Genomic DNA, 14394 nt, shown 5'->3' on the forward strand with positions numbered 1-14394 from the left:
TTATAATTGTAAAGTTCTCGCAGTGTTAAATGCTGGAGATATACGGCATCCAATTATTATTATATGTAGCACTTAAGCAATACAAGTAAGTATATAAGAATACGTCTTTTGTTGGATGAACTTTAATGGTCTCTATCAACAATGATCAAGATCTGAAAAGATAGGAAATAGCAATAGTAGTATAAAACCCTCTATCTCCCCCCAAGTCTTTGGGTAACTATGAGAATTAAAAAAACAAAAGACTGATCTAATGAAACAAATGTCTTGTACTGTCTTAAGTAATAGATCAATTAAAGTGAATGAAAAAAACAAAAACACTAGTCAAATAGTCCTTAAAGTATTTCTTCACACTCAAAGTAACATTGTGGAAGAAAAAGTCATGGTGAAGGATCAGATTCCATGTCATAGTCTTTTTGCCATGAAGGAACACGTCTCAATCGGGTTGAACGTCTAGGGGTAGGGATAACTTCAGGGGCAGCAACATGTTTTTCGACAGCTGGTGGTGGTGTAGGATTCTCACTGGCAGTTGGTGACTGGTAGTTCGACTGATTTGGAGATCCATAAGCCAACTGACGTCTGGTGGCCGGGATTGTTGCAGATGTTGGTGTATCACGTGTAGCGACAGGTGTCTGTGCAAGTTCATCTAGATCTGGTGTTCTCGGAATAGCTGGTGTAATATGATCAGGTGGGTTATTAGGGCCCAAAGGTAGAGATGTGTCCTTTAGTTGGGTTGGTGGAGATCTGTTGAGTCCGATGTCCCAATTAATGGTCAGCCTGGACAGTGGTGCATGGACTGGGATGTATTGACGTAGAAATTTACGGTTACGCAGTGTGGCACGTCTGGAGCCGTCAACTCTAACAACATATTGATCATATTGGCGTACCTCTATGACAACGCCAGTTTTATCCCATTTCCGGGGGTAGTTGTCAATTTGGTTTTGAAGCCGAACATGGTCACCGACTGCAAGAGGTAGGAGACGTTTTGTGTGCTCCGTTAGCTTCTCTGCATTTTGCATGTGTCTATTCCGGAGAGCTTCCTCTCTTGCCATTGCCGTGGAACGCCATGTCTCGCGCGGTTTGGGATAGGTATGAAGTCCCTTAAGGGTCTGCCGAATATACACATAGCTGGGGAGAGTTTTGTATCCCTATCAGGTGTGTTGCGATACTGCAGCATTGCACGTTGGAATTTGTCAGTGTCAATGTCCCCTGATGCACTGGTATTGTCCATTAGAAGGCGTTTGACAGTCTTCACACCAGTCTCGGCCCGACAATTGCTATTGAGAAATGCGACAGATGACAAACGATGATGAACACCCCAATCTTTCAGGAATTGTCTCGTAATGGTAGCAATAAATTGGGGACCACCATCAGAAGCAAGCTCATCTGGAATCCCATATGTAACAAAGATCCGTCTGAGGCAAGTGATGAGCCCGGTAGCACCTTGATGTGATCTCTCGACAATGGGCCAGTTAGAGTACCGATCGACAACTACTAGATAAGTATGTCCCTGGTAGGTAAAGTAGTCAGCGCAAAGGCACTGAAATGGATAATCTGGGACAGTCGGTGGGATTGGCGGAGCACTCGGGTTTGACGATTGCAGTGATTGCAACCAGAGCGAAGAGCGGTAATGTCAGGTGTTATGCCAGGCCGAAATACTGATGATTCTGCTCTAGCTATCATTGATGTTACTCCTTGGTGTGCAGCATGAAGTACGTCAAGGACTTTATTTCTGAGTAATGGAGGGATCACAATACGGTCCTTATACAGGATAACACCATCTGTAATGGAGAGGTCATCTCTAAACTGAAAGAAATCCCTCAGTGCATCAGGCATTTGTGTGCGTGATACAGGCATACCGTTCTCTATCAGGTCAGCTAAAACAATCATATCGTCGTCACTCGCTGTCATGATACGAACCCTCTCCCAAGTAACTGACTGTATACTGAGTGCGCATATATGGCTGTTGATACATTTTCCTCTTCACCAGTATATGCATGAGTGTTGTTCGTTCTGAGGACAAACAAAAGAGATGGTCTACATGATGTGCGCGACAAATCGGCATTGACAGTGGCTACGTCATCAGGTAGGATCAGTTGTACAGGTTCGTTGACAGGATGGCGTGATAGACAATCCGTTGCACGATGCTTCACTCCTGGGATGTGAATAATACGAAATCTGTATCGCAGTGTCCTTTCCTTCAGATTTCGTAGGCGTGTATTAGAGATGTCCTCAAGGGCCCTGTCACTAAATATCTTAATTAGAGGTTTATGGTCCACTGCTATGATGAGGTCTGGACAACAAAGTACAAAATACCTCGCTTTTCCTAGTGCATCTGCCACTGCTAGTGCCTCACCTTCTATGGGGGCATATCTTGACTCGGCCGTGTGGGTGAATCTGCTTCCCACAAGAGTAATCTTCCAGCCCATGGGACAGCAGAACGGCTTGATATCTGTGCATGAGCAGTGCTTCTGTAGTAGCCAAAAGCCAATACTCGTTTTGAACCAGTCTGTAGCTAAACAGGTAGTTTTGGCGGGGTCGAATATCGTGACGCCTTTCTCTATCTGGTCCGCAATCACCCGTTTGGATTCCTCAAAGTGCTCGTTCAACTCTTCAGTCCACTCAAAGTGGGTATCTGGTTTGAGTAAGTCTCTAAACGGTCGCATACGGTCAGCCATGCTAAAGGCATACGAAACTTGGTTCACTAGGCCAAACCATGACCGCACATCGGTTAAATTCTTTGGGCAAGGAAACTGAAGGATTGCCATCATGTACCGTTGACTATGGCGGACATCATTTGAAGAAATTTCAAAGCCGGCAAATTCCACTGTATCAGCACCCAAAACAAACTTCTCTGGATTAAGTATGATGCCGTTTCTCCCGCAAACATCAAGCCAATGGACTGTTTGGTGGAAACTCTGCTCTAAGGAATCTGCCCACAGCAATACGTCGTCTATACATTTGGTCTTATTGGGGATTTTCGCAACAATCTCATCATAACGCCTTGTGTAACCATCACCTGAAGCAATATAGCCTTGTGGTGCAGTGTTGTAGCGGTATCTGCCCCAGGGAGTTATGAATGTGGTCAAATGACAGTCTTCTTCACATATTGGTACACTATGGTACCCATAGTTTCATAGGCGGACAGTCCATTAGCGGTAGAGTTAAGTGTTCACGTGTATTTAATGTGCTTGATCGTTAGTATTTGAGCAGATAGTCCTGCAACATCTCTGGAGGAGGAAGTTGTCGAGATGGACAACCACATGGAGCCGCACTTTGGTCATGAACATCGGCTCTGCAATTTTGGAATGCAGACTGTACATGTGGAAAACTATGTGGTATGATTCCAAGGTCAATACACACCTCCCTACTTAGGAATAACTTGTCCGACAAATCTGTTACATACGTCATTTGTCGGGTTGTAACAGGAAGTCCAGTGGAATCGGTGCTGGAGATGCGAAGCAAGGTTGCACCCAGGATCTTGATACCTTCATTATTGGCAGTGTGCATTCGCATAGTAACTGGTAGTAGATCTGATTCTCTCAAACCGAGGCGATGGATAACTTTAAGGCCTGCTAAACAGCTCTGACAACCAGTATCAGCCATGGCAGGGATGGAGGCTGGGGTGAAGCGTGCATACATGTCGTCGAGATCAAGTTCAGTATAGTCTTCCAACACATTGTGAACATTCACATTTATAAATGGCTGTGGCTTGGAACTTCGGCGGACCCAAGTGTCTGATAGAATGTCATACACATGATGCTCGAGAGGTACACTATAATTACACTTGCTAACTGTGCACACTTCACTGCCGAGGCTTGTGTCTAAACAGTTTGAATTGTCAAATAATGTACACAAGGAGTCGAACAGTGCATTCTCATGATCAGTTCCCCTGGATTGACAGGCTCATGTTGGGCGGTGGGACCTGTCCCTGCTGCGACACATGGTTTCAGTATGGTGATCACGCTTACAGTGTTCGCAATTGTGGCAAAATGCTGGGCATTGAGTACGGCGAATATGTGCTTTACTTTGCTTCCCGTGTCCTCGTTTACCACAATTTGAGCAAACCTCTAAGTCAGACTGTCCCGATACTTTCTGTGTTTTCTTGTAGGTGCGTGCAACATTGACCGTCTCTCGATCTTACAGGCGAGATGCAGAGCGTTTGCCTGCTTCCTTAGCCTCCACAAACTGAAAAATGTCCTCAAGGCTCATGTCCTGGTTTTTATCACCGAGGAGATCCATTTGGATTTCAGGATCTGCGAGTCCTCTGCTTAACACATCGGGCATAATGGCTTCTGTATAACTAATGTCAATATCACACCCAGGGCATTTGATTAAATACTTGCATATGTTTGCTTGACCCTGCAACCTAGCGCCCAAACCTTGCACAGTCTTGTCCCGATCTTGACGCATATTATGTAGCGTGACGTGTGCCACCATCATGTTTTCCTCGCGGATTGCCAGTTTACGAATTGCAGCAAGTACCTGAACCTCTGTTTTATCGGTGAGGCTTCCACTGGCTCTTGTGATGTCCTAACGTAGAGGTTTGTCAAAACACTCAAGGAGTTGTATAACCTTGTCTCTACCGGTAACCTTTGTAGCATCGACATAGTCTTTCCAACGGCTTTAAAAATATGACCAATCCTCACATGTACCTGCGGTGGAGATGGTTGGTCGTCGTACGCGTTCAATTTTTGCAACAGCTTCATGGACAGCTGGTGGTGCAGAAGGATGTGCTGCGCTGTGTGCTGTTATGAGTGCTACTACGATCAGTGGATCGACATCTGGAGTCTTGTATTCACAACCTGGGAATGGACACTGTACCTCTGGCATGGTTTTAGTATCTTGATCATAAATAAGAATACGTCTATTTGTTCGATGAACTTTAATGGTCTCTATCAACAATGATCAAAATCTGAAATGATAGGAAATAGCAATAATAGTATAAAACCCTCTAGTAAGGTCTTGGAAAAGCTTGCTTCATTGCAACACAAAGATTTTAAACTTACCTCGCCCCAGTTAATCAAAGGTGTATTGGCAGCGTCCACCAAAACATAATATCTTCCAAACAAAACAACTACGGATTTGTAAAAATTGCATTAAAAACATATTAAATAACACCTTCAGGAAACAAAAAAACAACAATTTAACTAGTGTGGTATATGAGTTCTGGATTATTTCCTGAATACTTTTAACAATTGTCATTGACGTTATGGAGTTGGGTAGAATTCCTCAATGCAGTTACTAGGAAACAGACTAAATGGGTTACAATTATAGCACTATGAACGTTGCCAAAGTCAATCAACCAAAGGGTCACAGCTGTAGTCCTTCCTGACCACACTCTGATCTGGTCACAGCTGACCGAGCCACATTTTGATGAGGTTCTTCTCCTGGATGCGGGCGGCCACCACGGCGGCTGTGTCCAGGGGGTTGGAGGCCCGCAGGTCCAGGTGGTGGGCCCCATCTGGGATCACAATGGGTATGAGGGTCAGCGCTGGGCTCTCCAGGACCCCACCCGATGACCATGGGTCAAGAAGCCCGTTGCTGGAATGTGCAATAATTTGATGTGAAAGCTGCATCAATTATGAATAGCAATTTTGGAGTTATGCAACATAAACAACAAAGTTATGTGTGACGGTATGAAGATATTTTTTCATATTTTAGGCATACTTTTGTTACTAAAAATGTTGGCAAATATTTTCTGAGACAAAATTCTTACATGGGCAAAATGTCGAGTTGATGCCTGAAAATATTAACCCATTCATGCCAAGTGGACTCTCCCATCCTTCTAAATTGGATCAATTTATTTACAAAATTAGGGATGTCTACCATATTTATTTCTATATTTAGAATATTGCATATAGAAATTCCTTTAAGCAAACAGCGCAGACCCAGATGAGACGCCGCATTATGCGGCGTCTCATCTGGGTCTACGCTGTTTTCAATGTCCTTTTTTCAGGACGCTAGGCATAAATGGGTTAAATGTATTGACTTATACCAATGTTCATTGAAGTTAAAATCTAGGATTGAACATGTTTCACACATGGTAGTCTTTATTTACTTGGAACATAGGCAAGTATGAAGTAAGCAATGAGTACTTATTTCACAAATAACAGTTTAATTAAACATCAATTATTAACCTGCAACATTACAAGTACAGTAACTCACCTAAATATAATGTTGCTAGCATACTGGAGTTGTTTCCCCCAGTATTCCGTTGTGATCCAGTTTTCCTGTGGCCTGGTCTTCCATTGCTTGTAACACTGCTCACTGAAATCTGTGAAGTTCCAGGATTTAGGCTCAAACATGTCTGACTCACCGTCCGCACACATGGGCATCACCATTTCTGTACAGCTCTGAAATAGTAACCATAGTAACACATGCTGAGTTGTGGCTTCATTGTCATATAAATTTATTGTAGGAAAAGGGAATCAGCTTTATATAAGCCCTCGCGGTAATGATGTGCTACTTGTTGTGTTAGATGCCTAGCCATAGTCATACAGGGATTGGGTACTCCCGAACAGTATGTTATAATCATTGACCACTTGGTAGCTCAGCTCCACCCAGCCCCACACAACCCTACCCTATGACCAAGGGGCTGTCTCTGGATCCTTGTCAGACTTTCAATCTGATTATTTACGATAATTTTACTATTTAGTTCTTTGAAATACTAATGTGGACACATATACAACAAAAAACACAAGATATTCAATGTGAATAATCATAAAACTCTAGTAAATATACACATATGGAACCAAATGTATGAGTAATTTGTTGCAAAATACCAGAATACCAGGCAGTTTGATTAAGTTTTTGTCATAGAAATGTTTGAATATTAATAACTTTAGTAAATTGTCTTTAGATGATTATACATTTATCAACATGCTGCACAATAACAAAAAATATAGTGTGGGAAACAACCTCAACTGTGAAACCACCTCTGATAAACAAGTATGCACAAAGTATGTCAGATATAATGATGCATAATTATGCATGTTCACCTGATATCCCCAACCAAGGTCCCCCAGGTTGCCAGTTGCCTGCTGTGACGTGTTGAGACAGGTAGAGTCACCTGTGTAGTTAAAGTAGATGTTGGCCGCGTCTGCAACATACTGCACCAGTGCCTCTCCCTCGGCAGGCAAGGACAATTTGTTGCATACTGCCTGAAAGCCCATAAATGTACATACACTCAAGCCACGCTCTCTCTAGCAAAATGGGTTTAATGCATGTGTGTAAAGTGTCGACTCATATTAGCCTCACATTAGCCTGAGCAGTCTGCAGAGGTAATTAACCCTTTGCATGCTGGGAAATTTGTCGTCTGCTAAAATGTCGTCTGTTGAATTTCTAAAATTAGCATTTTCTTCGATTTTTTTTCAAAGAATACTATCAGAATAGCAAACAGTTTGGATCCTGATGAGACGCCACATTCTGTGGCGTCTCATCTGGATCCAAACTGTTTGCACAGGCCTTCAAAATTCGGTTCCCGCACTGAAAGGGTTAAGGGACAACAATTTCCTCCTAGACTAGATTTACATTTAGAAGAAACTACTTTTAACGTAAAAATTCCATAAAAGCAGAGTGTTGTGCCCTTTATTAGCCTGTGCGAACTGCACAAGCAAATCTCAGATGGCACCTAACTTAAGCCCAGTTTTTTATCAGAACAAGGAACAGATTGTGCTAGCTAGAATAATATATTAAAATAGGCCTGTTTCTAAACAAATAACAATATATAATAATTTTAGTTGATCTTTTTCAAATTTAATCACTCAAGAATGCAGGCTTATTCAGTTGTCATCCTTACATCAACAATAATATTAAACGCCCCCACGAAACAAAACATTTTGGCCAAGTTGAAAAAATTTATGTACGTGAACTAACTAGAACTCTGTCATAAAGTGACTTATATCTCCTTCCCCTTCTAGAGTGTTAACAAGGTTTTACTATAGCTAAATAAGGAAAAATGCCACGCCCCTTGGCGGCCATGTTTTTCAACCAACCGGCATCATTTTTGAAGTCGTCAAAGATATTATTGAGATGAATCTTCTGACCAAGTTTCGTGAAGATTGGACAATAAATGTGGCCTCTAGAGTGTTAACAAGATTTTACTTTAGCCATATATAGCCATATATGGAAAATTTCCCCGCCCCTTGGCAGCCATGTTTTTCAAGCAAACGTAACCATTTTCAAACTCATCCAAGATATCATTGAGACCAATCTTCTTACCAAATTTCATGAAGATTGGACAATAAATGTGGCCTCTAGAGTTTTAACAATGTTTTACTATAGCCATATAAGGAAAAATGCCCCACCCCTTGGCAGCCATGTTTTTCAAGCAAACGTAACCATTTTCATACTCATCCAAGATATCAATGAGACCATTCTCCTGACCAAATTAATTATTTTCATGAAGATTGGACAATAAATGTGGCCTCTGGAGTGTTAACAAGGCAAATGTTGACGGCGCACGACGGACGACAGACAAAAGGCGATCACAAAAGCTCACCATGAGCACGTTGTGCTCAGGTGAGCTAAAAATGAGTGAAAATCTCTGACCCGGCCCCACCCCAACCCCCATAACTTTTGACCCAAGGGTCAGATCAAAATTCCAAATAGTGCACTGTGGAACATATGCTTATAGCTACCATGCGTGTAAGTTTCAAGGTTCTAGTGCTAATAGTGTAGGAGGAGATAGTGGCCAGGACAGACGGACGGACAGATGGCGGAGATAACCACATAATATATTTCAAAATCTAAACACGGACCCTTAGTTTAAGGTCAGGTCACAGGGATAAAAAATTGTATGCCCATGGAAAGGTCTCGTCCAGATACACATGCGTACCAAATATGAAAGCAATATCTTTAGGGACACAGACGTTATGAGCTTTTTTTGAATCGCTGTCGCAGATTTCGAAACCTGAACGCGGACCCCCAAGTTAAAAAATTTCATGCGCATGGAAAGGTGTTGTGCAGATACACATGCGTACCAAATATGAAAGTAATATCTTAAGGGACACAGTAAGTATGAGCCTTTTTCGAATCCCGGTTGCAGATTTCGAAACCTGAATGCTGACATCAAGTTCAAGGTCAAGGTCACAGGAGTAAAATTTTTTATGCGCATGAAAAACAGTTGTCCAGATACGCATGCATACCAAATATGATAGCAATATCTGAAGGGGCACAGTAGTTATGAGCCTTTTTCAAATCGCTGTCCCAGATTTCGAAACCTTAACGCTGACCTCAAGGTCAAGGTCACAGGGGTAAAAAATTGTATGCGCATGGAAAGGTGTTGTCTAGATACACATGCATACCAAATATGAAAGCAATATTTGAAGGGACACAGTAGTTATGAGCCTTTTTCAAATCGCGGTCACAGGAAAATCTCTGACCTGACCCCACCCCAACCCCCATAACGTTTGACCCAGGGGTCAGATAAAAATTCCAAATAGTGCACCGTCGCACATATACTCACAGCTACCATGTGTGTAAGTTTCAAGGTTCTTAGAAGTCTGATAGTGTAGGAGGAGATAGTGGCAAGGACGGATGGACAGACGGCGGAGATAACCACATAACCCCCACTTTTTCTCCGAAAAGCGTGGGGATAATTATTAATTTAATTGCATACAAAATGTGGAAGTATTTTGCTCCACTGTCTTGTAACATGATATGTGTAAAAAACTAACCAACAAACCTATTCACATAGACTCCCAGTCTGTTGAGCATAAATGATCTGTTTCATGCAAAAATGGTTCTTATGTCATATACAGCCTGCATACCGGGTAGTCTGGTACGTGTACCAGCCTGTGCATTTGCATGGTCTGGTCAGGACCTGGGCTGACTGCAAATGAGACCAAGAACCTTGCATGTTTCTATGGCAGACAGGGTAGCTCCTGACGACACTTAGCCTGCAGGTTTGGAGCTACATTGGCCATATATGACGTAATACCAATATCTGCATAATGCGACTCAAATATACATAGCAGTGTATACAAATCACATCTTAAAAAACATGAGCAAAATAATTTGAGCAGCAACCTTCACTGGCCATGCAGGTAAGTTTTCCAGGAAGTTTGCAGGGTATGGGTAGTTGACCATTGCCAGGTCTGTCCAGGCATCGGTCAGCCATGCCTTGAGGTCATCAACGTCAGACTGATGAGACATTGGCTTGCACAGGTTGAATACGCTGCTGAGGAATTTCCGCCCTGAAGCTGTGATGAGTAGGCACAAATAACATTGACATGTTATTTTATAGTGTAATGAATATGAATTTTTAAATTTCATCTTTCAATGGAAACAAGAGATGTGTTAACTGTTTGTCAGAAACACAATGCACCCTAATGCGCTGCTTTAAATTTAAATTTACCTTTGACCTTGAAGGTTGACCTTGACCTTTCACCACTCAAAAGGTGCAGCTCCATGAGATACACATGCATGCCAAATATCAAGTTGCTGTCTTCAATATTGCAAAAGTTATGACCAAGGTTAAAATTTTGAGACAGACACACAAACACACACACACATACAAGTACAGACAGACCGGCCCAAAACAATATATCCCCGATCGTTCGATCTGGGGGCATAAAAAAACGTAATAATTCATTATATAGGTCAACATTTCGGCAAAGCTTTATTGAGGTTTGCAAACTATCACTGTTCTTACTATAGATAAACCATATAAGTATTCATATGATGATGTATTTCATTCGTATACAACAAGACTGACTAGTTCCTCCGATGCTAGTGATAGTGGCCCAGGAGTTGCGTACATTCTCCACACAGATCTGCGACGCCTGTTTGAAAGCGTTGGTAAGAACTTGGTTGAATGCCTCACAGGGAGTTATACCAGTAAACTGCCAGATAGGGGCAGACGCTGCTAGGGCACTGAAACCAGTAATTATTTTACATTTAATTATGTTTTCACAACAAAAGCTCTCACTAAGTTGAACATGTACCACTAAAATTCATGTTCTACATCGGCTTTTGACAGCTTTCTAACTTTTGAACAACATGTTTGCAATTATATCAATTCATCAACTGAACAGAAGAAAAGAATTACATGCATATGCTTATTAACTTTAACTGGTAAATGAATGGCAACTAATACAGAAGTACTTCTTGTAAAACATGTACTTATTTTAAACCATATGGCAGGACTGGGGTTTACTAAGTTCAAACGCCAGTAAACAAAAGTTCCAGCAAGTAAAAAGGTTTTTGAAATTACTTTTGCCATGGATAAATCAGCAGTTGGGAGGAACATTCACAATATCATACCTATGTTTGCAGAACACGAGAAAGACATTTATAATCATATGTTATTAAAGGGGAGAAAACAGGGAAAAAAACAGGTCCTGAAAGGCATGCAATTCAAAAGCCAGGTCGGTCTTACCCAACAATCACATTGGGATACTTGATCCTCATCCAGGCAGATAGCATGCCTCCATAGGAACCCCCGAAGGCCACCACAGAGCTATTTGCAGCCCCGGGCAGTGACCGCTTCAGCTGACCAATCAGAACAGCAAAGTCTGCAAGGGCCTGCTCTGAGGTAAGGTAGTTAAGGTGGGTGTGTGACTGGAAATATCACATTGATGACTTTTAAAAAACAACATTTAAATACATATGTTGTTGAAATATTTAGTAAGTAAAACTGTAGATTTGTCACCAACGTGAGTAAGACCTCCATTGCTTTGTCAGATATGTTAAGTGCATCTCTGCTCAGTGATAATCATATGCAGATCAATTTAGATTTTTCGTATTCACTTTTCAAAAGGTTGCACCTAGATCTGGCACGTGAGAGCTGCACACTCCTCGGTCAATCATAAATCCAGTGTGCAGCCCCAAAGCTTGATAGCAAGAGATCAATTGGGTTGAAAAAAGTGTCTTGCACATCAACAATGGTGATGACATATTATACGTTTAAATATAGTCACTGAGAAATATTGAAGAGATTTTTTTAACAAACGTTTAGCATTATATAATATACCCTCTCCCTGTGGGGGTATAAATATTCATGAGAACTATAGACCTTGATAAAGTAACATGATTTAAAAAAAAAAGAAATTTGACTTTTATTTAGAGCAGAAATAGGACAGAATTTGTGAGACTAGTATCAACACCTAGAATCTGAATGAACAGTACCTTGAATGTGTCTGGCCCATAAGGTAAAGATTCCCCATAGTAACGGTGTTCAGCAAACACCAGCAGTGCTTTAAACTCTGCAGCTATGTCCCACATGAATCCCTGAAAATACAAACAAAAATTTACAAACTATCTATATAATTTCACAAGTAGGACATCCTTATCAATTAAGAAATTATTACGCTTCAACTCCCGCTCGGCTGGTGGTAACTCTGAAAGAATCCAGAGATGATATGATCAGGAAAGCTGGCATAGAGACAAGAACAGTAAGAAAGTGGCCAGCCAGCCAGGCAGTAACCCAGGCAGAAAGCAGACTGAGGCAGAAGGACATTGTTGGAACAACCACTAGTGGGCACCAAGGCCTTGGAGTCTCAACATGTCCCAGATGGAGCCAAGCAGCCAGCGGAGAAAAAAGAAAAATGGTAGTTGATGAAGTGCAGAAGATGGAAGAAGAGGAGAGAAGATCTAGAGATGTAGCCATGGGTTCCCAGGGAGCATGGACAAAATGGGACACCACACCGAGAAAGATGACATGGGACCAGATCTGGAAGTATGAGCCTTTGCGAATCAGCTTCTTACTGCGGACGGTATATGATCTGCTACATTCACCAGCTAACCTACACAGATGGGGAATACAAGACAGCCCATCATGTAAACTGTGTAACGGAACTGGAAGCATGGAGCACATACTATCTTCATGCAGAACAGCACTCACGCAAGGCAGATATAGATGGCGCCATGACCAAGTACTTCGCGAATGTCATTATGACCAAGTACTTCGAGATATGGCAGACATTCTTGAAAGACAGCAAGGCAAAAGAACAACATCTTCAGTACTGGACGAAGCTGACAATTGGAATATGGCTTTTGACCTACAGAAGCTTGTCTTTCCAGAGGTAGTGCAAACCAATATCAGACCCGACATTGTCATCTGGTCCAACACTTTCAAAGCACCTGGTGATGATTGAATTGACAATCCCATGGGAAACAAGGTGGGAAGAAGCCTTTGAAAGGAAGAAAACCAAGTACTCTGATCTCATGGACCAATGCAGACAACAAGGATGGAGAACATGGCTGTTCCCTGTTGTAATAGGAGCAAGGGGTTTCCCAGCCAATTCACTATGGAAGATGCTGGGCGCCATGGGACTCAACGGCCATGAGAGAAGGACTGCTAAAGGCAGACTAGAGCGATCAGCTGAAAGGGCATCTAGTTGCCTATGGTCTCGAAGAGGTGAGAGGAGCTGGAAGCCAGTCACCAAATCCTACCCAATAAAAGCACAACAATTTTATACTTATTTAAATATATGGTCTAACTTACATATGTATAAGATGTTGACTCATATAACTATTTACAGATGATTAGCAGATTGATTTTCTTTCATCAACCTTAGCATCAATAACATCCAAACTCAATATGAAAATTTATATTAACACACATGTACAAAGTAACATACTGTGTTGTTGCAAAACCATGTGATATCCCCTTCATTCCCCGTGTAGAAGAAGATGGGACCTCCGTTGGCATTCCAGTACTGATCAGCAATTAGATACCGCTGTTTGTATGTATCTAAATTGGCAAACCCAAAATGGTCAATCTGGAATCAACAAAGTAAATTCTCATTAAAAAACTGGGGTGAACTTACAGAATATAATATGACGTGTTAAGCGTATGCAATTTGCTAAAGAGGTTTGACCCTTCAGCACAAATTAAATGAGGATTTTTGTATGTTTTTCTTAAAGCTAGTTTGACAAAGTGTTCCATGAATAGCAAATCATTTGTTACACTAAAGTAAGGTCATTCTGAATCTGATCTTAAAGACATGTACTGTCTGTCATAATTAGACATTTGTACAATTAAAAAAATCAATCACGGACATATTAAACATTAATTGAGAAGTAGTTGAAATTAAATGGTTAATACGGGGGACCTATACAAACACAACGTAACATATCAATTTTTGTATAGATCCCTGGTTAATATTTTTTTTTAATGATAAAGTATAAGGTATAAACATTATAAAACATTTACCTGTTGTACGAAATATTCTGTTTTATACTCATAATCTGATGCGGTATTTTTATTTTTGAAAGATTTTGGGATGATAGACATGCGACCATATACACCGCATAGCATAACAGTTAATAGAAAGCAAAAATAAATCATTTTCTGTTTAAGTGCTTTGCTGTGCTAAATGACAAGTCACATGTATGTCACGTGACGATGATAACTCCAAATCGTAAAGCGATTTTTGTAAAGCGTTAACT

The 14394-nt window shown here is 41.3% G+C and overlaps 1 protein-coding gene across 1 annotated transcript; it reads right to left on the minus strand.

The window, feature by feature from the left end:
• Nucleotides 1-4865: 4865 nt before the first annotated feature.
• On the minus strand, nt 4866-14369 carry LOC127876552 (lysosomal Pro-X carboxypeptidase-like). The gene is made up of 9 exons (XM_052421876.1): nt 14159-14369; nt 13584-13724; nt 12130-12231; nt 11381-11562; nt 10718-10875; nt 10030-10202; nt 6999-7160; nt 6166-6353; nt 4866-5541 (listed from the first exon to the last, which is right to left on the minus strand). Exons 1-9 carry the CDS (start codon nt 14291-14293, stop codon nt 5349-5351), a joined length of 1434 nt encoding a protein of 477 aa, XP_052277836.1. The 5' UTR covers nt 14294-14369; the 3' UTR covers nt 4866-5348.
• Between the last annotated feature and the right edge of the window lie 25 nt (nt 14370-14394).

The sequence above is a fragment of the Dreissena polymorpha genome, chromosome 4 (genome assembly GCF_020536995.1).
Source record: "Dreissena polymorpha isolate Duluth1 chromosome 4, UMN_Dpol_1.0, whole genome shotgun sequence".
Classification (NCBI taxonomy): Eukaryota; Metazoa; Mollusca; class Bivalvia; order Myida; family Dreissenidae; genus Dreissena; species Dreissena polymorpha.